This window comes from Bufo gargarizans, chromosome 3, assembly GCF_014858855.1.
Source record: "Bufo gargarizans isolate SCDJY-AF-19 chromosome 3, ASM1485885v1, whole genome shotgun sequence".
NCBI lineage: Eukaryota > Metazoa > Chordata > Amphibia > Anura > Bufonidae > Bufo > Bufo gargarizans.
The window spans coordinates 18,353,405-18,379,921 of record NC_058082.1 but is presented as its reverse complement, the minus strand read 5'-3'; the positions used below and the strand labels follow the sequence as shown (position 1 = coordinate 18,379,921).

Below are 26,517 nucleotides of genomic sequence, written 5' to 3'. Positions count from 1 at the left end.
CTACTTATATCACTAGGTAAAAGAAGATCTTTCGGATTATAGAGATGACTCTAGGTTTGAGGATCACCTAGACTCACCCCTCATCTGGTCATCAGATATAGACAATGTATTCAGTCACTGTGTGTATTTCCTATAGATGGATCGAGTCAGAGAAATCCACCAGAGAGATGTCCTAGTCCTCCATATTCCCAGGACTGTCCAGAGGAGAAGCAGAATGTCTTACTGTATGATCAGGTAGGTTAAGCTGAGATTCCTGTAAATCCTGTAAAGACTGATGTAATGAAGCTTTCTACTCATCTTCTACAGTGGAGTTATTGGTGGCGGCTGTGGTTGGTCTTGGCAACAAATGGTTTCTGGTTTTATATAAGATTGCATTAAACTTCCACCTGTTTAGACATCCACTTGGTCATTGATATTCAGTGTAAATACATGTAAAGTTCTGCAGTGTAGATGTAAATCATGGACTAAATGACAGCTCAATGCCAATCGGCTGCTTCTAAGACGAGCAGCATACTGTCATGTGCAGTAAGAGGCATAGACTCAGGAGTTATGGACATAATCTTACTGCTTTACTAATCATTAGTGCAGCCTCATCTAGAAGGTGCAGGTCAGTTCTGGGGGCCACAGGGGTCTAAGTGGGGACATGATACATCTGTATAAATATAGGAATGCAAGAAATGCGCTGATCAGCTTTACATATTAAAGTTCACATAAAAGACAAGAGAGTCCTCTTTATGAAGGAAAGAAGATTAATTCTCGAGTCGTGATAAAAGGCTTCTTTACAGTAAAAGCTGTGACGTTGGTGAATAGTGTAAGATCTGGTGGTGATGAACATGGTGTCCACTCCGAAATCAGCGCCGAACATTTCCTGCAGCAAAATAACAGAAACATTTGTCAAGGAGTAAAATATTTGGTTGAATGTTGGTCCTGTCTGATCACCACTGGAGGAGATCCTTCTCTTTTAGGGCAGGTTGGGTCATCATTTCTGTGGCTTTTGACCTTCTCTTGGATATAAGATAAACTAGGGTTCCTTTTCTTGTTCCTCATGTCTTTCATGTGTGATTCTTGCAGGAAAGTGATGGAAGTGGAAGGACGAGTGGGCTGGAGAACCCCACATCAGTGTCAGTGACTGGTAAGAGCCTTTCATAAATCCTGGGTTTTCTTCTGCCCTTATACATTGCATGCTGAGTTTACAGGAAACCTTCTCCCTCCTCCGATGGAGGAGATGTAGATGGAGTAGATCCCGGCTGATCGTTCCTGAGTTCCTCGTCCAGTGAGTTGGATCAGTTGATGTCCACATGTTGTATGTTTTCTGTTCTCGGTCATTTCAGGCTGGAAATATATGGACTGTACATTTCTTTATTAATGAGGTAATTAATAGGAAGTTTACTATCATGGTTTATAAGTCATTTAGAGCCACAACGTCCATCATATTCCTTGTCACTGGTACAGTGTGATAGAAGGTAGGTAAGAAATGCCTTACAGATGTAATTACTGTCACAAACAGATTGGAGGGAAATATACTGTAGATTTAGTGTGGAGGTTGTAAGATATCTAGTGTTTTCATTTTAAAGATTAGTTTCTTAATATGTGGAGCTTGCACCTTATGTACCAGTCTCTAGGCAGTATTGGGGTCCATGTACCAGTCTCTAGGCAGTACTGAGATCCATGTACCAGTCTCTAGGCAGTATTGGGGTCCGTGTACCAGTCTCTAGGCAGTATTGGGGGTCCGTGTACCAGTCTCTAGGCAGTACTGAGATCCATGTACCAGTCTCTAGGCAGTACTGAGATCCATGTACCAGTCTCTAGGCAGTATTGGGGTCCGTGTACCAGTCTCTAGGCAGTATTGGGGTCCATGTACCAGTCTCTAGGCAGTATTGGGGTCCATGTACCAGTCTCTAGGCAGTATTGGGGTCCATGTACCAGTCTCTAGGCAGTATTGGGGTCCATGTACCAGTCTCTAGGCAGTATTGGGGTCCATGTACCAGTCTCTAGGCAGTATTGGGGTCCATGTACCAGTCTCTAGGCAGTATTGGGGTCCATGTACCAGTCTCTAGGCAGTATTGGGGGTCCATGTACCAGTCTCTAGGCAGTATTGGGGGTCCATGTACCAGTCTCTAGGCAGTATTGGGTCCATGTACCAGTCTCTAGGCAGTATTGGGGTCCATGTACCAGTCTCTAGGCAGTATTGGGGTCCATGTACCAGTCTCTAGGCAGTATTGGGGTCCATGTACCAGTCTCTAGGCAGTATTGGGGGTCCATGTACCAGTCTCTAGGCAGTATTGGGGTCCGTGTACCAGTCTCTAGGCAGTATTGGGATCCATGTACCAGTCTCTAGGTAGTATTGGGGTCCATGTACCAGTCTCTAGGCAGCATTGAGATCCATGTACCAGTCTCTAGGTAGTATTAGGGTCCATGTACCAGTCTCTAGGCAGTATTGGGGTCCATGTACCAGTCTCTAGGCAGTATTGGGGTCCATGTACCAGTCTCTAGGCAGTATTGGGGGTCCATGTACCAGTCTCTAGGCAGTATTGGGGGTCCATGTACCAGTCTGTAGGCAGTTTTGGGGTCCATGTACCAGTCTCTAGGCAGTATTGGGGGTCCATGTACCAGTCTCTAGGTAGTATTGGGGTCCATGTACCAGTCTCTAGGCAGTATTGGGGTCCATGTACCAGTTTCTAGGCAGTACTGAGATCCATGTACCAGTCTCTAGGCAGCATTGAGATCCATGTACCAGTCTCTAGGTAGTATTGGGGTCCATGTACCAGTCTCTAGGCAGTATTGGGGGTCCATGTACCAGTCTGTAGGCAGTTTTGGGGTCCATGTACCAGTCTCTAGGCAGTATTGGGGGTCCATGTACCAGTCTCTAGGTAGTATTGGGGTCCATGTACCAGTCTCTAGGCAGTATTGGGGTCCATGTACCAGTTTCTAGGCAGTACTGAGATCCATGTACCAGTCTCTAGGCAGCATTGAGATCCATGTACCAGTCTCTAGGTAGTATTGGGGTCCATGTACCAGTCTCTAGGCAGTATTGGGGTCCATGTACCAGTTTCTAGGCAGTACTGAGATCCATGTACCAGTCTCTAGGCAGCATTGAGATCCATGTACCAGTCTCTAGGCAGTACTGAGATCCATGTACCAGTCTCTAGGCAGTATTGGGGTCCGTGTACCGGTCTCTAGGCAGTATTGGGGTCCATGTACCAGTCTCTAGGCAGTATTGGGGCCAAGGCCTGGAGGGGAGGATGTGAAGGGGTAAAGTAGAGGAGCTCAGGGGCAGAAGTTATAATGGGGTTGTTAGTAAATGTCTGGAGGAGCCGAGCTGCAGTGAGGTTTGTAGGGATGAAGATGGTGAATTAGATTTGGTCGGTAACTGGTAGAAGTGACGGGGATGATACAGAGAAGCAGCAATAGACGGGCAGGAGGAGAGATGGACAATGTCTGCAGAGCTGTGTGGCTAAGCTTGCCGAAAATCATGGACGGCTAAAATATTTTATGCACAGTTTTGAAAATCAGGAGCTGCTAGATAAAATTTCACATTTATTTATTGCAGAGCTGGATTTCTATTCGTTTTGCACATATAATACAATAGTCTGTTCATAGTAACATAGTAACATAGTACATAAGGCCGAAAAAAGACGCATGGCAAATGTGGTGCCAATATGTGGCAGTTCTCTCAATCAAACATCATAAAAATGTCCTGGTTATTTTTCGTCCTCCGTATCTAATTATTCAGGACTTCGTAGCCAACCTTACTGCAACCTATGTCGGATTCTGAGGATTCTGCTTTGCTTTAAACCCTTGCAGCTGAACCTCCTTCCCCGATGATGTACATACTCTATAATCTGAGCACATCTGTGTGGAGCCATGTGCTCTGTCTCCAGTGTTCCTATATTTATAAGTCATTCCTCACACCCGGCTCTATAAACATTTGCACAGATAAGAAAAAGAGTGTGCAACGTAGAACACGAGATTTTGCAGAATCCAGGGCCAGGCTCCAGCATAGTCCACTCGCCTGGCCCTGTCAGAGGAAGCAAGGGCGCATGAAGTGACTCGGGACTACTTTTGGTTCACTTTGCTGCCAATTTGCATATGGATTAGAAGTTTGGATTTTGTTGTAAATCTGTTTTCCCTTAGCCCCAATAGAATTACAACATATTGGGAATTTTTTTGATCTGTGAGCTGAGAAATTTTATAAGTGACCCTTACACTATAAGAGACCCCCAAGCTCCTCCTAAATAGTAAGAATACAAGAATGAATACAATAAAAATTAGCAAAAAAGGGAGGGAACCTTATCCTGCTGTTGGGACAAAGGGAGAACAGATTCCTTTATGTTCCCCAGCACAGCAGCACAACATATGGGGATGTAGCACGTAATCCCCAGGTAGGGACACTTACCTCAAAATGTTATGGTCCGAACCTGAGGATCTAAACATGCCTAGAATGGATTGTAAAAGAGGAGGCCGCACTACAGAACTGATCATAGACACAGAAGAAAGATCGGCCACACTAGTGGATACTAATCAAGTTAAGTCCAGCAGTAGACTAAGCTTCTTAGATTCAGCTAGAAATTGTGGTTTTTGATGCCTTCTTCTCTTTGTAAGGCCTGAGATAGTAAGAAGATGCTCCACCTTTCTAAAAGAAGATATTCTGGCTATATAGGCATGAAGATCTCACGTGAGATTCAGCAGATTCTACAGAGATTAATCCACTGAACATAATTGTAAAACAGGGAGAGAAATAAACTGCTTGATATTAGAGGGGGTACTTTGGTCCTCAAGGAAGGAGGAAATCTAAGGCACACTTTATCTAGATAAAAAGAAAACACAAGATTCAGCTGAACCTAGGACTTGAAGCTCTCAGATCCTATTAGCTGTAGTAACAACCAACAGAAATGATTGCTTCCCTGAGAGATGATCCAAAGTACAACTGTGGGTAGTTTTTTAAAGGGTGGCTTACCAAGACTCTTAAAAAAATAAAAAGACGTCCCAAGGGGCCATGGGATCAAAAACTTTAGGTCGTTATTTGGAAGTAGACCTAAAGAATCTCTGGACCTGACAATCAGAAGAAAACCTAATCCCAATGGATGCAGACAGAGCCGCTGCATGGACTAATAGTAGAAGGGCTAAGACCTTAATCAAGCCCTGCTTGTAAGAACTCTAAACCTGGATTTATAGAGAAGTGGGTTACAAGACAATGGGCAGGTACCTCAGCAATGATGGATAAAGGGTCCTGGTTTGTGGTGGAATGAAATTCATTAAATCGTTCATGGAATTTTATTAGTTTATGTTCTGAGTCAGTAGAGATTATTAGGATGTCTTCAATAAAATGCAAGTAGGCCGAGGGTTTGATGGGGCAGGATACCAAAAAGTGTCCCTCCAATTCTGATTTTCTGCCATTTTGACATTGGGCATGGAGAGATGCCACTGCCTGCTGCTTGGCACATAGTTGACAATGAATGTGGTGATCATGGACCTTGGGAGAATGGAATAATTTTTAAGACCTACAGATGTCGCAGACGGGAGTTTCCCTCTTGGGACCCTTCTCTCTCAGCGAGAATAGACAGGCACTCCTCCAGATGCAAGCCTTCCATGGGTTACATAGATGGGCATGTGTCTAAATGGTTGCCATGTCATTTACCCTGCAGAGGCCACTGCAAGGGACATGTCTGGCCCTGACTTTCCCCCAATTCACCTATTTCCTAGGAATTCTGAGCACAGTTTGAATTTAAAAGGAGTTGTCTTTGGACAGACCGTTTTAAATTTTGTAGGTGGAAGCCTAGTTTCTCAGGAATTGAGGACCTCTAACTTGCACTTCAAGGAGGTAGTTGAATATGTTGGAATCTGAGGAAACTTTCTTGTAATCAATGTATGTCTGGTTTTTGTTTATCAGGAATTCCTATAAAGAATATTCTTCGACTTTATGTGAACCTAGAAAACCTCTTATCTACATTTTATGACTGTATTTTGATATGATTACATTGATATGATAATTGATGAAAAACTGTGTTCATTTTTCTCAGGTGAAGACAGTACGAGAAGCTTCGATGAACATCTCCTGTTATCTCCCAGTTATGAAGTAGAAGAAAATCCATTACAAATTGGCAAAAATAGACTGGGTGAAATGTTTGCTTGTTTTGAATGTGGAAAACATTTTAAAGAGAAATGTCATCTTTCCACGCATGAGAGAATTCACAGTGATGAAAAGCCATGTTCATGTTCAGAATGTGGGAAATATTTTACTCAGAAGTCAAGTCTGATGGATCATCTAAGAACTCACACAGGAGAGAAGCCATATTTATGCTCAAAATGTGGGAAACATTTTGCCTTCAAGTCAAGTCTTATTGGACATCTGACAATTCACACAGAGGAGAAGTCCTTTTCACATTGTCAACTTTGGAATTGTTTTAGTCAGATGACAAACAGTATGCAACATCTTAGAACTCACACAGTGGAGAAGCTGTTTTCATGTTCAGAATGTGGAAAACATTTCAGCCGAAAATCAACTCTTGTTGAACATCAGAGAATTCACACAGGGGAGAAGCCGTATATTTGTTCAGAATGTGGAAAACATTTCAGCCGCACATCAGTTCTTGTGGAACATCAGAAAATTCACTCAGGGGAGAAGCCGTTTTCATGTTCAGAATGTGGAAAATATTTTCGCCGCAAATCAGTTCTTGTGGAACATCAGAAAATTCACACAGGGGAGAAGCCACATTCATGTCCTCATTGTGAGAGATGTTTTAGTCAGATGACAAAGCTCAGGGATCATCTTATAACTCACACAGGGGCAAAGCCATTTTCATGTTCAGAATGTGGGAAACGTTTTAGACGCGCATCAAGTCTTGTGGACCATCAGAGAATTCACACAGAGGAGAAGCCATTTTTATGTTCAGAATGTGGGAAATGTTTTACCCAGAAATCAGGTCTTGTTAGACATCAAAGAACTCACACAGGAGCGAAGCCATTTTCATGTTCAGTATGTGGGAAATGCTTTAGCCATAAATTGAATCTTGCTACACATCAAAGATGTCACACCAGAGAGAAGCTGTAATTGTGGTCAGAATGGAGAAAACGTTGGGGAGGTATGGGTGTTCCCAATCTGTAACTTTATCAAATGGCTGCATTATTAGATCAATTGGGGAAAAGGGGGAAGGAATTACACTGCCAAAAACTGGGTCTATTAAAGAAGAGTTTTCTGGGCAAGAATAAATTCATTTAGTCCCAATGTGTCCCCATCAGAATAAGACTACTCTGTGTGCTATACTGGATAGGCTGCGAGCCTACATCGATATTGTAATTAAAAAGAAACTGATTTGCTTTAAGTATTGCAAGCTAGCAATTGTATAAAAAGAAAACAGTCCTGGATTAAGGAAGAAATTTAAACTCTGGGCCAGTTGTCCAATAACAAGACTGAAGCAAGAGGGTTTTCAAAAATACTCTTTGTCATAAGTTTAAAAAGTTTATGTTCCTCCTTAAAGGGTTGTTTCACTTCAGCAGAGGGCATTTATCATATAGACAAAGTTAAAACAAGGCAATTAGTAATTGATTTCGAGGGACTGTGAGTGTGCGTTGCAGCTCCTGCTCCTTTTACCAATGACGGCATTGAGAGATATGTGTACAGACTTGTACATACCCCTTATGCACCCACCGAGGGATATGTGTGCAGACAGCCTATCACACCTTATATACCCACCAAGGGATATCTCTGCAGACGGCCTATCACGCACCTTATATACCCACCGAGGGATATGTGTGCAGACAGCTTATCACACACCTTATATACCCACCGAGGGATATGTATAGTGATGAGTAGGAGTACTTCTGGGGGATGAAGGTCTTAAAATTTAACAAGAATGAGATTTTAAAAAAAGCAACAAGATAAACAGACCTGAAAAAAGGTGAAGTACATAAAGAAACTCTATAACCTCCAAAATTTATTTAAAATTAAGCATACCGCCAGGTAGATCCCCTGAAACAGAACCATACCTTTCTTGTGACAATCCAGTTCTCTAATCCCGAGAAATACCTCATTTTCTTTTTATATTTTATGCAAATAAGCTTTTCGGTAGGGCCACTCGGTTTGGTTCACCACCTATCTGCCAGTAACACTTCCCAGGGCTCCCCTTTTTGACTGAAGGAATCTGAGATTTTGGAGCTGGTAGTTTATAAAATAAACAGAAGCATTCCTCTGAACTAGGGGAACTGGATGCTCACAAGGAAGTATGGTGATGTTTCGGGACACCTATCCTACATGGTGGTATTCTTACTTTGATTTTGGAGATGAAAGAGTCCCTTTTAAACTCCCCCTCACAAGTTAATTGAAATACTAACTTAGGCCAGAAATTGTTACCTGGGAACACTTTGATGGGAAAAAAAGAAGGTCCTCGGTCAAAAGAGAAGAAGGAAGAAAATGCATTGCAAGAGGATTCACCTATGGCCACTTTTCACAGAGTCATTGTTTCGTCAGTGTTTGATCTATGATTTCCACCAGTGATTCTGAGCCAAAAACAGGAGCTGGTCAAAAACATAGAACAGATGCAAATCTTTTAAGTAAAAGAAAATAGAATAGTTTATTTTACTTAGCTTCGGGATGAGATGAGTTCAGATCACACCCCGGGGAGTCCCTCTTATGGCCCCCGAGAATCAGCAGTCTCTGGACACAACAGTCTGGTCCAGTTGAGGCTCCCAAGGTAAAAAAAAAAAACGACTAGGGTCTTTATTAGTATTTTTTTGTGAGATCACAGTTGGTGTAGTAGGCCGGATGGCCATAAACAGACGTGTGGTCGGACTTCCCTAATGAGAAAACTGGACATAAAATAGAAAGAGCAGTGTGTGGAAGGATAGAGATGATTCTTCCAGTAGAAGCCAAGTGGACCTAGTCAACCGGACAAGCCTACAAAGTAGAGAAGTAGTGATTTTATGGTACTAACCAGCTGAACATGTTTATAAATAAAAGGATGATAGGGCGTGCTCGACAGCTCCACTACATCACTAGAGATAGACAAGCAGATGAAATATAGATGTATACAAATAATAGAGCAAAGGCATGGCAAAAGAGGTATGTACAGACATACTGAAATGAGACAACAAAGGGGAATCCCAGTTACATTGGATAAGAGGGTCTGGCTTGAAATCTGTTTTAGTTCATCCCAAAGGTGCTGGATGGGGTTTATGTGAGAGCTCTGTGGTGCTGGTCAAGTTATTCCACACCAGACGCCCCCAACCATGCCTTCATGGAACTTTCTTAGTGCATCGGGGCACAGTCATGCTGGAAAAGAAAAAGGTCTTCTCCAAACTGTTCCTACAAAGTTGTCACCATACAATTGTCTGCAATGCCTTGGTACACTAAAGCATTAAGATTTCACTGAAACGAAGAGACTGAGGCCGACCCCTGAAGAAAAAACAAAGATAGGTAACATTCTTCTGCCATACACCAGCCTCGTCCAGACCACCAGATAGAGAAGTGTGATTGGTCACTGCACAGAAGATCTGTCCACTGCCCCAGAGTCCAGTGGCTCCCTGCTTTACATCACTCCATCTGACGCTTCACATTGTGCTTGGTGGTGTAAGACTTGCATGCAGCTACTTGGCCATGGAAACCCATGCTATGAATCTCCCGGCACAGCACAGTTTTTGTGCTGATGTTAATGGAAGAGGAGGTTTGGACTCAGAAGTTATGGAGGGCCACCAAGTTATGTACTTGGTGACCACACTATGTAAATTTACTGTGGTTCTTTCCACTTTACAATAATACCACTCACGAGTGATGGTGGAATATGTAGGAGGGAAGACATTTTAGGAAGTCATTTGTGGCATCCCGTTACAGGACCACGCTGGAATTGAAGGAGCTCTTTCATCAATGTCTGTAAAGCCGACTGCATGGCTGGGGGCTGAAAGTTATACTCCTGTGGCAATGATAGACTGCATGAAGAGGGGCTGGATGTTATATACCTGTGGCAATGGTAGACTGCATGGAGAGGGGCTGGATGTTACCATAGAAGTAGAGAGGATGCCGAATTAGAGACGTGAAGCGTAAGTTACCGGGAGATCCTGTCCTGTGTCCTGGATGTGTGAGTACAACCCCCATCGTGCTGCAGGATGAGCACTGACTGGAGCTCCTAGCTGTGGTTGTGTAAGCAGCCAGTAGTGGAGGAGAGGACCCGGAGCAGACAGGAGGTGACTGGGGGAGGAGAGGAGATCTGTGTACGAGGGGCGGCTCAGGAACTGGACCCGGTGCTGGGGCAAGAGACATGGTGAGGCAGGTTCCCTGAGGGGCCCACAGCTGGTGATGCTGTAGAGGGGCCTGTCAGGATATACAGTGCCATCAGTATCAGATAGTCTAGTCACAGTCGGACACCTTAAGGATTGCCCATCAGTATTAAAATCCTGGACAACCCCTTCAACACATAATTTCCTAACTGGGTTCTCCACAGCGATCTCTGGGTCTGAACCGTCACCCCGCTTTAGGACATTCACATACAGTATCCTCACTTTGGATGACATCAGGACCTTGTACAGACCTGGCCCCGAAGAGAAGCCAGGAGAGAGCAGAGGTAACTGAAATCTTGTGTGTCTTAGGGGATTCTGTCCTGGGCTCTGTGTGAGATACCTGATTTCTGACCTGGGATCTGAATTAATTAACTTTCTCATGAATTTATTTTACATCTGCTGTGTAAAATATTACTCGGGCCGAAGATCGGGACAATTGCCAGGGATGACTGCTCATGCTTACACTTATGTCCATAAACTGCGCCATAAACAGGTCTAATGACCACCAATAAAATGGGGCTGATGGCATCCTTCATGTTCACCAGTTGCAGATCGCTCTGTGTAAATAGGAATGTGCTGCCGACAAACAGGGAAACTGTATAGGGAAGAACGATCACAGTAATGATAATCAATTCCAGAAAATTGGTGATAAAAGTGGCGCTAACCATCGGGAAGAAACATCCCTATAAACGTTCGCTCCTGGTCATTACCCGCTCTATCAGCCCACGTAAAAGGAACCATAGAAGACACCGGCTGCAGGCTTTCTGTAGCACAAAGCTATACACTCCCCAGTATGCCCAGTACAGACCTGACGGCAGTGCACATGGAGACACGACAACTCTGACTGACATCTCATGGACTTCTGTATCTGTCACTGGGTGACGGTTATCGGTCTGTGGACATCTTATATGAGATGTCGATTCTCCGATTTACATAATCGCAGACAGTAGGATACTGATCTCTGGATGGATGTGACCGGACACAACGTGGAGAATTTCTTGTGTGAAGAGAATAAGCTCCTGAGGTCAGGAATGTTTATCTTATGAGGGCGAGTCAAAAATTATCCGCACTCTGGCCGTAGAATTTATTTTAATCAACTTTCAGAAAAGAAAAAAAATAATCGGATCCTGTGCATCAGTTACACACATTTTGGCATCCGTTTGAGTCATTTCCGTCTGAGATCCATTTTTTTCAGATGGGGAAAAAAAGTCTTGCATTCAGTATAACGGAAATGGCTCAAACGGATGCCAAATGTGCGTAACTGATGCACAGGATGTTTTTTTTCTTTATTTTTCTGTTCTTCTGATGGATCAGAAGAACGGAAAAATAACGGTGATGTGACCTCCCCTTAGATTCTTGTAATCGTACTTTGCATAGCCATCTATTTGGATGTCATTACATCCTCTGTCCACTAGATGCTTCCTTGTTCCATTGGTTCCATGTGGATTTATTATTATCTGTGATACTTGTTGGAATTTACAGGCAACGCGATAAAGATTCATCTCTTATTATTATTCCTTGTTACGTATTGTGCTGCGTATAAGCAATGGGGCACAGACTGATGGTTTGTGTGCTTAGAAGGAAAACTACCGGAAATGTATCTACAGATCATAATATATAAAGCAGTGATAAACTAACCTACAGTCCCATGTAAGACACATCACTCTCCTCCCTTCAACGCCATTCAACATACAGCATCACCTCCTACCTAGTCCTACTCCCATGCAAACAACTACTCCCCTCACCAGTACACACAAGTAAAGAATCGCACTACTGCTTCCTATCCTCTGGAGTCTGCTATCCTTCCTGTGATGTCACACCTCCCATGGTCACATGACTAGTGGGAGTAGGAGGCTTTGCCCCTTTCAGTGACATCACACCTCATAGGGTCACATGACCAGTATGTAGAGAGCAGTAGGATGAGAGTGAAGTAGAGAGGATGCTGAATTAGATGGTAAGTGACCGGGAGAGCCTGTCCTGTGTCCTGGATGTGTGACTACAACACCTATCATGCTGCAGGATGAGCACTGACAGGATCCCCTAGCTGTGTGGTTGTGGAAGCTGCCAGTAGTGGAGGAGAGGAGCTGGAGCAGACAGAAGGTGACCAGGTGATCAGACTGGGGAGGAGAGGGGATCTGTGAGTGAGGGGCGGCTCAGGGGCAGGAGACATGGTGAGGCACGTTCTCTGAGGGGCCCACAGCTGGTGATGCTGTAGAGGGGCCTGTCAGGATATACAGTGCCATCAGTATCAGATAGTCTAGTCACAGTCGGACACCTTAAGGATGGGCCATCAATATTACAATCCTGGACAACCCCTTCAACACATAATTTCCTAACTTGGTTCTCCACAGCGATCTCTGGGTCTGAACCGTCACCCCGCTTTAGGACATTCACTTACAGTATCCTCACTCTGGATGACATCAGGACCTTGTACAGACCAGGCCCCGAAGGGAAGCCAGGAGAGGTAACTGAAATCTTGTGTGTCTTAGGGGTTTCTGTCCTGGGCTCTGTGTGAGATGCCTGGGATCTGAATTAATTAACTTTCTCATGAATTTATTTTACATCTGCTTTGTGGTCCCTATTACACGGGCCGAGGATCGGGACAGTTGCAGGGTGACTGCTCATGCTTACACTCATGTCCATGAACTGCCCCATGTTAAAGGTCTGACGACCACCCAAAAAATGGGGCTCATGGCATCATTCATGCTCACCAGTTGCAGATCACTCTGTGTAAGTGGGAATGTGCTGCCGACAAACAGGGAAACTGCATAGGGAAGAATGATCACAGTAATGATAATCAGTCCCAGTAGATCCCAGAAGATTGGTGATGAAAGTGGCGCTAACAATCGGGAAGAAGCATCTCTATAAACGTTCGCTTTTGGTCGTTACCCTTTCATTATCAGCCCATGTAAAAGGAACCATAGAAGACACCGGCTGCAGGCTTTCTGTAGCACAAAGCTATACACTCCCCAGTATGCCCAGTACAGACCTGACAGCAGTGGACATGGAGACACGACAACTCTGACTGACATCTCATGGAATTCTGTATCTGTCACTGGGTGATGGTTATCGGTCTGTGGACATTTTATATGAGGCGTCCATTCTCCGATTTACATAATCACAGACAGGAGGATACTGATCTCTGGATGGATGTGACCAGACACAGCATGGAGAATTTCTTGTGTGAAGAGAATAAGCTCTTGAGATCAGGAATGTTTATCGTATAAGAGTGAGTCAAAAATTATCCGCACTCTGGCCGTAAAATTTATTTTAATCAACTTTCATAAACGACAAATCCATAGTTTTTTTTAACGTAATCTCCCCAGTCACTGCTTTGCGGTTTTGAACGTGTTACGTCAGTTCAGAAGAGCCACGTGCAATGATTTGTTTTTTTTTGTGGTCTGAGAGTATCTGGTATTGATACTTGCTGAAGACTATGCGCAGTATGGAGAAAGCTTTATTCGTGAAGAAGTGTGTATGAATGGATAGAGAAGTTTAAGGAAGGCCGCACAAGTACTGGTATTTGCCATGAAGAAGGAGCTGGACGCCTGTTCACTACTAGTGTTGAGTGAACTTGTGTTTTAATTTCGGCGTCTAAAGTTCGGGTTCGGGTTATCGAAGTATCCCGTTATGGATTCTAAATTCCGTTATGGTCCGTGGTAGCGGAATCCATAACTGGATACTTTGATAACCCGAACTTTAGACGCCGAACTTAAAACACAAGTTCGCTCAACACTATTCACTACTGATGACTCAATTGAGTGTGCATGTGAACTGATTCTGTTGGATAGATGAGTGGCGGTGTATTATGTGGCCCTACCAGAATGAAGATTTTCATCTGATGAAGTGGTGAAGGACTTGGGGGGGGGGGGGGGGGGGGGGGGACTATTTTAGCATTGGAGTGCTGCTTCTACTTTATAGCAGGGGTGGAAGATAATATATGACATTATCATCAGCAATACATGTCCCCTCCATTGTGTGGTAGGAGTAGTAGTCCTTTATAATCAGTGACTCTATACTTCATGTAAGATCTTCTTCCTAATGGGATTTTACCCTCAATCCTCCATGTTTCCCCACAGGTTCCTTAGATGCAGGACTCTCACAGATAAAGTCTTTTTTGTAAGGCGATGGTCCTTTCTGTCAATGACCCACCAAGGATGGAGAAGGACAGAATCCGTATGGCTGCACGGATAATAGACCTCGCCCTAGAGATCATCTCCCTGATAACTGGAGAGGTGAGAGTCTCACAAGACATCACTCTTATCTCTAGTAATAAACCAGGTAAATGTCTGGAAAGGTGGAGGCTTCTAAGAATCTGTGTAGTGATTGGCGTCTCCTCATACACAGGATTACACAGTAGTGAAGAAGTTGTCTGATGAGTGTGTGACACCTCGTGCGTCAGGAGGACGGAGCAGGACCCAGAGCATCATCACCGAGCCTCCACCGCATTCACTGATACATGAGCAGAAGATCCTAGAACTTACCAACAGGATCACTGACCTGCTGAGCGGAGAGGTGAGCGCTGCTGGGAATGCTGGGACATTAAACAATAACACCTAGAGAGGAGTCTGGTAATGACCGTATCATTGTGTTGTCAGGTTCCTATAAGGTGTCAGGATGTCGCTGTCTATTTCTCCATGGAGGATTGGGAGTATTTAGAAGGACACAAGGATCAGTACAAGGACCTAATGATGGAGAATAACCAACCCCTCACATCACCATGTAAGAGGAGGCCTTCCTGATAGAGGAGAGTCCAGGTTTGGGGGTCACCTAGACTCACCCCTCATCTGATCATCACATATAGACAATGTATTCAGTCACTGTGTGTATTTCCTACAGATGGATCCAGTCAGAGAAATCCACCAGAGAGATGTCCCAGTCCTCTGTATTCCCAGGACTGTCCAGAGGAAGAGCAGAATGTCCCACTGGATCATCAGGTGGGTAAAGCTGAGATTCTTGTAGATCCTCTATAGCAGGCATCCTCAAACTGCGGCCCTCCAGCTGTTGCAAAACTACAACTCCCAGCATGCCCGAACAGCCTACAGGTATCAGCCTACAGCAGGGCATTGTGGGAGTTGTAGTTTTGCAACAGCTGGAGGGCCGCAGTTTGAGGATGCCTGCTCTATAGATTGATGTAATGAAGCTTTCTCCTCATCTTCTCCAGCAGCAGAGGAATGCTCTGTGTGATGATATTGGTGGTGGCTGTGGTTGGTCGTGGCTACAAATGTTTTCTAGTTTCATAGAGAATTGTGTTGAACTTCCTCCTGTTTGGACATCCGCTCAGTCATTGATATTCAGTGAGGATAAATGTAAAGTTCTGCAGTGTAGATGTAAATCATGCACTAAATTACAGCTCAATGCCAATCAGCTGCTTCTAAGACGAGCAGAATACTGTCATGTGCAGTAAGAGGCATTGACTCAGGAGTCATCTTACTGCTTTACTAATCATTAGTGCAGCCTCATCTAGAATGTGCAGGTCAGCTCATCAGGCCAGAATCGTTTAACGGGGGGACATAATACTTCTGTATAAATATAGAAATGCAAGAAATACACTGAGCAGCTTTACATATTAAACTTCACATAAAAGACAAGAGAGTCCTCTGTCTGAAGGACAGATGCTTCATTCTCCAGTGGTGATAAAAGGCTTCTTTACAGTAAAAGCCATTGCTAAATAATATAAGATCTGGTGGTGATGAACACGGTGTCCACTCCAAGATCATCGCCGATTATTTCTTGTACCCAAATAACAGAAACATTTATGTAGAGAAGTGAAATATTTGGTTGAATGTTGGTCCTGTCTGATCACCACTGGAGGAGATCCTTCTCTTTCAGGGCAGATTGGGTGATCTCTTCTGGGGGTTTGACCTCCTGGATATAAGATAAACTAGGGTTCCTTTTCTTGTTTCTCATGTCCTTCATGTGTGATCCTTGCAGGAAAGTGATGGAAGTGGAAGGACGAGTGGCCTGGAGAACCCCACATCAGTGACTGGTAAGAGCCTTTCATGAATACTGGGTTTTCTTCTGTCCTTATACATTGCAGGCTGAGTTTACAGGAAACCTTCTCCCTCCTCCGATGGAGGAGATGTATATGGAGTAGATCCCGGCTGATTGTTCCTGAGTTCCTCGTTCAGTGAGTTGGATCATTTGATGTCCACATGTTGTTTTACTGTAAAGCTCAGAGGACTATTATTTCATATATTCTCTTCTCGGCCATTTCAGGCTGGAGATATATATTTACTAAGGGCTCATTCACACGACCATATGGCCACAGTGCCAGTGTTGCTGCTCACAAATAGCGCTCTACAAACGGGCACCGGCCGTGTGAACTCCGCATCACGGATGTGGACCCATTGACTTGAATGTGTCAGCCATCCACAAAATACAGCAAAAGATAGGGAAAATTCTTACCGGGATTTTACTTTCCTTGAGTCCGAAGGCAGCACAGAATGGGTTAACCTTGTCGTCATCTTTTCCAGGACCGCCCACCTAGAACATATTAATTGACAATTAATCAATCAATTCACTCTCCTATAAGGTCTCCTCCTCCACAATGCCTCCTTGTGTTTTAAAAAATAATAGACTCCGACAAATAGTGGATGCCAAAAAAGAGAATTTATTAGGGAGGGTATACTTGTGCTGCCTTCGGACTCAAGGAAAGTAAAATCCCGGTAAGAATTTTCCCTTTCCCATTTCGTCCTCCGGCAGCACAGAATGGGATTTTTATAGATCTCAAAGGGGGGGAGTTTCAGAAAGAGCTGCCGACAATACGCCAGTGCCAAAGGCTGAACTTCTAGCGTTGATGTCCAGACGGTAGTGTTTCACGAAGGTGAGCGATGAAGACCAAGATGCTGCATTGCAGATTTCTTCTATCGGAACTTGTGCCATCTCCGCCCAGGAAGTGGCTGTGGCTCTGGTCGAGTGAGCTCTGACAGGAAATGGAGGAGGTATGGCCTCAAGTGAATACGCTTCCAGAATAGTGGACTTTATCCATCTCGCCAGGGTATCTTTGGAAGGTGAGAGTCCTTTCCTTGGACCAGAGAAAAGGACGAACAGGTTTTCACTGCCTCTGAATTCTCCTGTTCTTTGGAGATAAATTTCTAAAGCTCTTTTCACATCCAAGGTATGGCAAAGATTCTGTTCTTCATTGAGAGGCTCGGGACAGAATACTGGAAGGAACGCTTCTCTATTTCTGTTTACTGAAGACGGAACCTTGGGCACGAAGAATGGCATGGTGCGAAGCAATATTCCATCTGGAAGGAAACGTAAGTATGGAAACTTGGAGGATAAAGCTTGTAGTTCCCCCAGTCTTTTTGCAGACGTGATGGCCATAAGAAAAAGTGCTTTGTACGAGAGCCACTTGAGGTCAGCTTCTTCCAAGGGTTCGAATGGAGAGAGGGTCAGCCTCTTCAGAACCAAGGAGAGATCCCAGACTGGAAACGGATTCCTATGCGTAGGGTTAAGTCTTCTGACCGCCTTAAAAAATCTGAGAACCAACGGATGATGGAGGTATTTATTCTCAGTCATGGAATTAATAGCGGTCATATGTGACCTTAGGGTATTGGGCTTTAGCCCTTTCTGGAATCCATCTTGGAGAAACTGAAGGATGGAGGAAACGCTAATGTTTTTATGGCCAGTCTCCGACATCCAGGACATAAATCTTCTCCAGATTTTAGCGTATTTTCTATTCGTAGAATCTTTTCTGGAAGAAAGCAGCGTATTAACAACTGACTGTGAGAGGCCTTTCCCCTCTAATCTACTTCTTTCAGCCTCCAAGCAGTAAGGTGTAGATGGCCCAGACTCTGGTGATGCAATCCATTCTGAATCAGAAGATCCGGACGCGGAGGAAGTTTCCAGAAGTGGCCTTTGGACAGCTGGAATAGGAGTGGGAACCACGACCTCCTCGGCCAAAAAGGAGCGATTATTATAGCTTGAGGTCTCTCCTCTACTATTTTCCTCAGGACTCTCGGGATAAGGGGGACTGGCGGGAAGATGTAGACCGACAGATGTTTCCAGCTCATAGAAAATGCGTCTACTACAGTGGGGTTGTCGTGACTGTTTAGAGAACAGAACCTGTCCAGCTTCTTGTTTCTTGCTGATGCCATCAGATCCCAGGTCGGTGTCCCCCATCTGGCTATGATCTGGTGAAAGATGATTGGGTTGAGCTCCCAGTCGGCTTGATTGATCGTCTTCCTGCTCAGATGGTCCGCTCGAGTATTGTAGCAAGCTCTGATATGCATCGCTTTTAATTCCAGCAGATGTAACTCCGCCCACTTGAATATTTCCTTGCATAGCTTCAGAAGATGAGAGCTTCTTGTCCCACCTTGTTTGTTTAGATAAAATACGGTTGACAGGTTGTCCGACCGAATCAGCACGGGCTTCCCTGATATGTAGGTTTCGAACCGGTAGAGGGCTAACAGGACTGCTTTCATCTCTTTGTAGTTTGAGGACTCCATCTTCTCCTTGGAAGACCAGAGACCCTGCACCCATTTGTCCTGGAGGTGAGCCCCCCATCCTTGACCGGAAGCATCCGTGGTGATAATCACTGGGGTGAGGAACTGAAATCTTTTTCCCATAGTCAGATGACTCGTGCGCAACCACCATCTGAGACTCTGGATAGTAGAGGGTCTTATCCTCATTCTTGCGTCCAACTTGAACCTGTTCCGACGCCAAGCCTGTAGCATATCTTGTTGCAGATCTCTGCTGTGAATATTCGCCCAGGGAACAGCATCTGAGACTGATGTGAGATGTCAGAGTGTCCTCATTACTCTGCGGACCGATGGGAAATGAAGAGAAATCAATATTTTTATTTCTCTCTTCAGTGTCCTTATCTTCCCAGGGGGGAGATAGAGCTTCATGGCCTTTGTGTCTATTGTGAAGCCCAAAAAGGTCTTGGAGGTGGCTGGAATGATATCCGACTTCTCCCAGTTCACTAGGAATCCCACTGATTGTAGGAGTTTTATAGCTTTCTTTAAATGGAAACGTAGCAGGGCTTCCGACTCGGCTGCAATTAGCCAGTCGTCCAGGTAGGGGAAGATCTGGACCCCTTGGAGGCGAAGTGCTACTGCAAGTACCACAGCTATCTTCGTAAAGACTCTTGGGGCTGAACATAGCCCAAATGGCAGGGCCTTGAACTGGTAGTGGAGTGTCACCCCATTTCTCCTGATGGCCAGTCTTAAGAATTTTCTCGACTCTTGACTTATTGGGACATGGAGGTATGCGTCCTTTAGGTCTAACGATGCCATAAACACCTTCCTCCTGAGAACCGCTGTGATGGATCTTATCGTTTCCATTTTGAAGCGGATCTTCTTCATATAACGATTCAGGTAGCGGAGGTCTATAATCAACCGACTTTTGCCATCTCTTTTTGGAATACAGAAGATCCTGGAATATACTCCTGAATTTTTCTGAGTATTTGGGACTTCCTCCAGAACCCCTTTGTCTAGGAACTCTTTTAGCAGTAGGAAGACTTGTGGATCTTCCCCCTTGCTGAGTACGAATCTGTTTCTTGGCAAGTAATCGAGTTCTAGTCGATAACCTCTTCTTATAATCCCTAGGACCCAGATGTCTGACGTGATGTGACACCAGCTTTCGTAGAAGAGAGATAACCGACCTCCTACTCTCGGTCTTCTGGCGTCAAAACTCGGATTTTGGGGGTCTGTTGTCCTCTCCCTTCCTCTTAGACTTCTCCGAGGAGGTCCAGGCTTTCCGATCAGATCTCCCCCGTCCAGAACGTCCTCTGAAGTTTGATCTTCCTGAATCTTGTCCCCTATAGGGGCGAAAAAATCTGGTTTTGTCCCTGCGTCTGGGTTGCGGAAAGTTCAAAGCTTTATCTTCTTTGTTAGCTTCCAGCAGTTTATCTAACTGTGATCCAAACAACTTCCCCGGTTCAAAAGGAAGAGCGCATAGGTTGTTTTTCGAAGAGGCGTCACCAGACCAGATCTTCAGCCAGAGAGATCTACGGATCGAGTTGGCCAATGCCATGTTCTTGGCACACAATCGTATCGTATCAACCGGGAAGTCACAGAGAAATTCCGCTGATGATTTGAGTGTAGGCAATTGCTTGAGGAGTTCCTCTCTTGATACTCCATCTTCAATGTCCCTGCCCAGATGGCTGAGCCACACTCTAAGTGCTCGAGCAACAGGAACAGTCGCCATTGCAGCCTTATTAAGAGAGGCGAGGTATGTATGTTGTCTCTTGAGGAGACCATCAGCCTTTTTCTCCATCGGATCCTTCAACAGGGCTGAGTCATCAGAGGGAAAAAAAGATCTTTTTGCTAATCTAGCTACAGCCGGGTCTACTTTAGCCGGGGTTGCCCAGGAGGATGACTCTGCTGGATCTGTTTTGTATACACTTCTGAACCTGGATCCTAGGTTGATCCTTCCTACCGGACGTTCCCATTCTTTAGACATCACGGCATCCAGGACTGGGTGTCCAGGGAACACTGACGCCTTCTTTTTAGGAAAATAAAAAAGATCCTCTTCATTATGTTTACTGCATTTTTCCTTATTGGCTTCCATAATATTCTTGACCTCTTTAATAAGCTGATTTGTATCTGCTTTGTCAAATAAAAAATTATCTTCAATAACGGGAGAATCCGAAAAGGATGAGACTTCTCCTTCAGAGCGCGACGATTTCTCAGATGAGGATGGAGAGCGCGGTCTTCTTTTAGTACTCTTTTTCTTTGCCTTGGATTTTTTCAGGAAGGCTTTAAAGAGGGAGACCATCTTGCTTGTTTCGTCATCCGAAGAACCATCAGGGTGAGAGCATTGCTCACATAAATTAGTGGCGTGATTATCCGGTAGGGATTGGAGACAGGAAATGCAGAGGGGTGAGCTAGACCTCCGTTTTTTCCTTGGCGGCGAGGGTTCCTGGGTATCCCGATGGCACCTTATGCAGAGATCCTGAGGGAAGTCATCTGGGAGTGGCTGCTCGCATGACTGACACATCCTGTGCCTGCTTTTGCGGGAACTCTTTTCTCCTCTGCCGGACGCGCTGGACATCTGAATGAAGAAAACAGAGCATTAAAAACAGAATATGCTGCAGACTTCAGAAACATCCAGGTTCCCATATTATCAAAAGGTTTGCCTGACAATAGGACAGGCCTATACCTTTAAAACGCTAGAGCTCGGCTGCCAGGCACAACAGGCACCGAAGCTCAGCAACACCGCTCTTTTACATTCAAATTTGGCGCCAGATCGGGGCAGAGGCCGCTTTAGATGACGTCAGACGCACTGCGCCTGCGTTCCACATGCGTTCCACCAAACCGGAAGTATCGGCACCGGCGCTTCCCAAGCAGGTACTGCGGCTTCTTTAATGGCTGACGGCCGCTTCATACTCCTCGTTGGCATCTCTCTCCTGCGCCACGTGCAGCTGCTTGGTTGCATCCACCAGGTAGTCGCGCTTGAATGGGCCCTCGCTGGACTGAGGAAGGTTCAGCAACTGCTAGTTTTAATCCCCGATCTAAAGGCGCTTAGCGGGTCAGACATGGAGCCAGGACACACATGGCTATCCCCATTCTGAGGCCTTGCACCTTGTCACAACAAGGCATAACGGCCGCACAATATCGGTGGGCTTCATCCTCAGATGAGGACAAAAAAAAACACAAGGAGGCATTGTGGAGGAGGAGACCTTATAGGAGAGTGAATTGATTGATTAATTGTCAATTAATATGTTCTAGGTGGGCGGTCCTGGAAAAGATGACGACAAGGTTAACCCATTCTGTGCTGCCGGAGGACGAAATGGGAAAGGACATGTGCTATTTTTTGCGGAGCGGAGGCATGGATCGGAAGCCCATGGAAACAATGTGATAAATAATGTCTGAAAACACTGCACAACCAGTATATATTTATTATAGGTATTTCAACCCTACTCTCCAGTCTCTAAGGAGTATTGGGGTGACACTGTACCAGGCTTAAGCAGTACTTGAGGCCAATCCACCTTCTCTACTGGATTTACACAGGAATATTTGATTGCAGATGATATGATTAGGGAAAATTAAAATTTTACATCAAATGTCACCTGATTAACCTGGGAAACTTGGGCATGGCCTACAGTAAAATAATAAAGGAACTTATACTTAATGCCACTGACAAAAGACTCTAGGGATATTGGAGGACAGTAACCTTCACTTCAGCAACCAATGCCAGCCAGCTGCTGCCAAGGCATATAAAAGGGATGCATCAAAAGAGACATAGATACATGATAAGATGCCCTGTTTTGTGGTTTGGAGACTGTGAGGAATGTGGAGTTATGATTTTATTCCTGCCATTTGCTCCAGGAGTGGGCAGAGGAAATCGAACTCCACAGGGGGGCCCTGCTTTAAAGAGCGGCCAGGTGTTTACAGTTCAGACTCCAACTTATCCTACAGGGTTCCCCCCCTCCTCAGTATTAGCTAATTACCCAGTTCACTCAAATCCATCAGACATCATGGAACTGGGGGTTCATGAGGAATTATGAATTGCCCGTCCATCACAGGCATAAACCATATATATCTGGGGCCAAGACGGACATGCCCCCAGTTGTAGTTTGGGGGTCAGGTGCCAGGAAGGGGAGATACAGAGATCTCCCAGCAGGAACCTAATAACGGCACCATGTTTGGTCTCCACCTGTTGCCGAAACCCAGGAGGATCCGTTGGTCCCAGAACCATCTCCCTGTGACCTTCCGGTCTGGAGCTATGGATCATAATGGGTTTTGTGGGTCTTTGGCTACCAGTGGACTCCTCCCACAGGCAGAGAGGGTAGTGGCCGACTACAGGTGAAAAGACCAGCAGCCAGCGGCTTTCACTGAAGGGGGTCACATCAAGTAATGTGTTTGGAGGGACCGCAGACAAACTGCTGACATCACTGCCCCCATGTGACTACAGCCAAGCATGACGGCAACCCAGAGCTCATCATAACCCAAAGGACTACTCATCTATCTGGTAACTGACCCTTGCTCTGTTTAACTCAGTTGTATCATACCACCTGGATTTTCACATCTGACCACTGTATATATTCTCAGTGTGTATCGTGTATTGTCTAGTGCGCCCTTAAGGCAATTAAATATATCATGTAATCTTGTGCTGTTCTTGTATCTCGATCCACGAGCATAGTTATACACTACTGCGGGTTGGTTTCTCACCCTATATAATCCCATTAACGGACCAGGCTTATATCAAACGAGGAACTGGTGGCAGTCTACCGGGCTGAGAGAGCTCTGTTTCACTGGGGCAGTGAAAAGGCTCTCTCAGCTTGTCAGAGTTGTGAGCGAGTATGTAGTTACGCCGTAGGCCGCGTGGACCTCGTCTCTCACCGGCCTAGCTCCCTGTGCCCAAGTGTCTGTGTAAACTGTACCAAGCTGACCTTATGTGCTTCCAGGGAGGCGTAATGTCACTTCTTGGAAACCAGTAATGGAGCAGTATCTCGTGATTATTGTGAAGGCAGATTTAGTAGAATCCAGACTGTAGGTGGCCAAAGAAGGAAGGAATTAAACGAGAAATGTGGCTCGTGGGTTGAGCATAAACATAGTGGTCACAAAGCCATGGACAACTGGGTCCGGAGGATTTATGAGTCACTTCTCTCATGAAGACAACCCCTGTCCACACAGTCTACTAGGACACATGGACGTCCTATAGTGTAGAACTGATGTCATATCATACCACATTTATGCTACAGTAGTCAATACCGATGAGATGTCTGGCTGGTCGAAACCTCCCTGGTCAAACGCTGCTGTTTGCGATGGGTGGCAGACATGGCTCCAAAAGGGGATGTCTCTGATGACACATTCCCTTTAGTTCTAGGAGGTGATAGAATTTCTAAGGACTTGGGAAACATCAACTGGCATTTCTTAGTGGCAAATAAATGTGTCAGACTGAATTTGGTGACCATTGGTGACCATTAAAATAAATCTTTTAGATTTTTTATACACATGGTTGACGGCCAGCGATTGGCACCAGTGATGGCCAGTTCGCAGTGTTCGCAGACGAACACATGCGATCTGCCATCTTTATTCCCAAGCCCAGCGATGCAGCGATAAGTCCTTACCTGTGCCTGCGCCGCAAGCCGCTCTGAAACACATGCGGTCACCGGGAGCAGGGAATAAAGATGGCAGATCGCATGTGTTCGTCGGCGAACACTGCGAACTGGCCATCACTGATTGGCACACTGCTTTCTCTGATACTTGGGAAATAGCCTCTCGTCTTTGATCTCTTGACTGTGTTGTGATTCACTTCTTGCTCATTGTTTGACTTTTCACATAGAATTGTTAAAATAGAAAAAATTGTTTTAGTGAAAATTTTTGCTTCTTTTTCCAGATGAAGACATTACGAGAAGCTCCCAAATACATCACCTTCTATCTGCCTCTGATGAGGTTGAAGAGAATCAATCAGAGATCGGGAATAGCAGAACTGAACATAGACTAGAGAATGAACATTTTGAACACAGGAAACATTTTGCAAAGAAATTTTCTCTTTCCTTACATGAGAGAATTCAGAGAGATGGAAAGCCTTTTTCATGTTCAGATTGTGGGAAATGTTTCACCTATAAAGCGGGTCTTGTTACACATAAGAGAATTCACACAATGGAGAAGCCATACTCGTGCGTGGGATGTGGAAAATGCTTTATGCATAAAGATTCGTTTCAGAAACATCAGAGAACTCACACAGGGGAGAAGCCATTTTCATGTCCTGAATGTGGGAAATGTTTTATATGTAAAAGTGTTCTTGTGAGACATCAGCGAATTCACACAGGGGAGAAGCCATTTTCATGCCTGGAATGTGGAAAATGTTTTACGCATAAAGATTCTTTTGAGAAACATCTGAGAATTCACACAGGGGAGAAGCCGTATTCATGTCCTGAATGTGGGAAATGTTTTACCCAAAAATCTAATGTTATGAAACATCTAAGAATTCACACAAAGGAAAGGCCGTTTTCATGTTCAGAATGTGGGAAATGTTTCTTGGTTAAAGGTACTCTTGATAGACATCAGAAAATTCACACTGGGGAGAAACCATTTTCCTGTTCTGAATGCGGGAAAAATTTTATACAAAAATCAGCTCTCATTTACCATCTGAAAACTCACACGGGTGAGAAGCCATTCTCTTGTTCTGAATGTGGAAAATATTTTAGCCAGAAATCAGCCCTGGTTTACCATCTGAAAACTCATGCAGGTGAGAAGCCGTTTTCCTGTTCGGAATGTGGGAGATGTTTTATCCTGGAATCGGTTCTTAAGGATCATCAGAGAACTCACACGGGGGAGAAGCCGTTTTCATGTCCTGATTGTGGGAAATGTTTTAGAACTCAATCAAGTCTTGTAATACATCAGAGAATTCACACGGGGTTGAAGCCATTTTCGTGTTCTGAATGTGGTAAATGTTTTAGAACTCAATCAAATCTTGTTCAACATCAGAGAATCCACACCAAGAAGAAGCTATTTTGATTCACAGATTTTAGAAATGTGGTGGGTGGGTGGCTCTATTGTAGGACCTGCTGCCTTAGGATGGCTTCTGATTCTGTCGCCCAATGGGCAGCATAAACTGGTGACTAATCTGCTTAGCAAATCTTTAGGTCACTTACTGTAATTGGCATTGCCTCCTATTTTTTCCTGTATCAATAGGTGGCAGTGGGTGGAGAGAGCCCGGGTCCACATGAATATGAGGACTCATCTGCTCACACTCTCTATTGAACAGATTCCAGTACTGGAGCTGTTTGTTACTATTTTTTAGGAAAATGGCTCAGAAATTAATCCAAAGTTTGGAGGATCGGTCACTGGTTTATGGTGACCTTAGTTAGGGCAGCAACGATCTGGTGATACAGAAAATCTGAAAACAGAAAACCATTGCTACTAAACAGAGAGATATTGGATATGATCTTAGTAATGGTTAAAGGGCATCTGTCAGCAGTTTTGTACCTATGACACTGGCTGACCTGTTACATGTGCACTTGGCAGTTGAAGACATCTGTGTTGGTTCCATGTTCATATGTGCCCGCATTGCTGAGAAAAATGATGTTTTAATACATGCAAATGAGCCTCTAGGAGCAACATGGGAGTTTCCAATACTCCTAGAAGGTCAGCCTGATGTGCAACTACCGCACTCCCTGCACTTTGATTGACATAGCCAGGCAGTGAAAATGTGATCACACCTGGTCCTGATGTCTCCTAAAGTCTCACTCTGCGCAGTTTGGGTGCAGTACATGACAAAGGATCACAGTACAGAAAAGAACTCTCAGCCGGACACACAGGGGGCGCCATGACACTAAAATATCTTCTG

The 26,517-nt window shown here is 44.7% G+C and overlaps 1 protein-coding gene across 1 annotated transcript in view; it reads left to right on the top strand.

Moving 5' to 3' along the window:
• LOC122931074 (gastrula zinc finger protein XlCGF26.1-like) overlaps positions 1-26,060 on the top strand; it is a 49,514-nt gene extending 23,454 nt beyond the window's left edge. The window contains exons 7-9 of the mRNA XM_044284989.1: positions 15,109-15,206; positions 16,204-16,258; positions 24,562-26,060. Of these exons, the coding sequence (XP_044140924.1) occupies positions 15,109-15,206; positions 16,204-16,258; positions 24,562-25,685 (1,277 nt within the window). The 3' untranslated portion in view covers positions 25,686-26,060. The remainder of the gene's footprint in view (positions 1-15,108; positions 15,207-16,203; positions 16,259-24,561) is intronic.
• Positions 26,061-26,517: the final 457 nt, after the last annotated feature.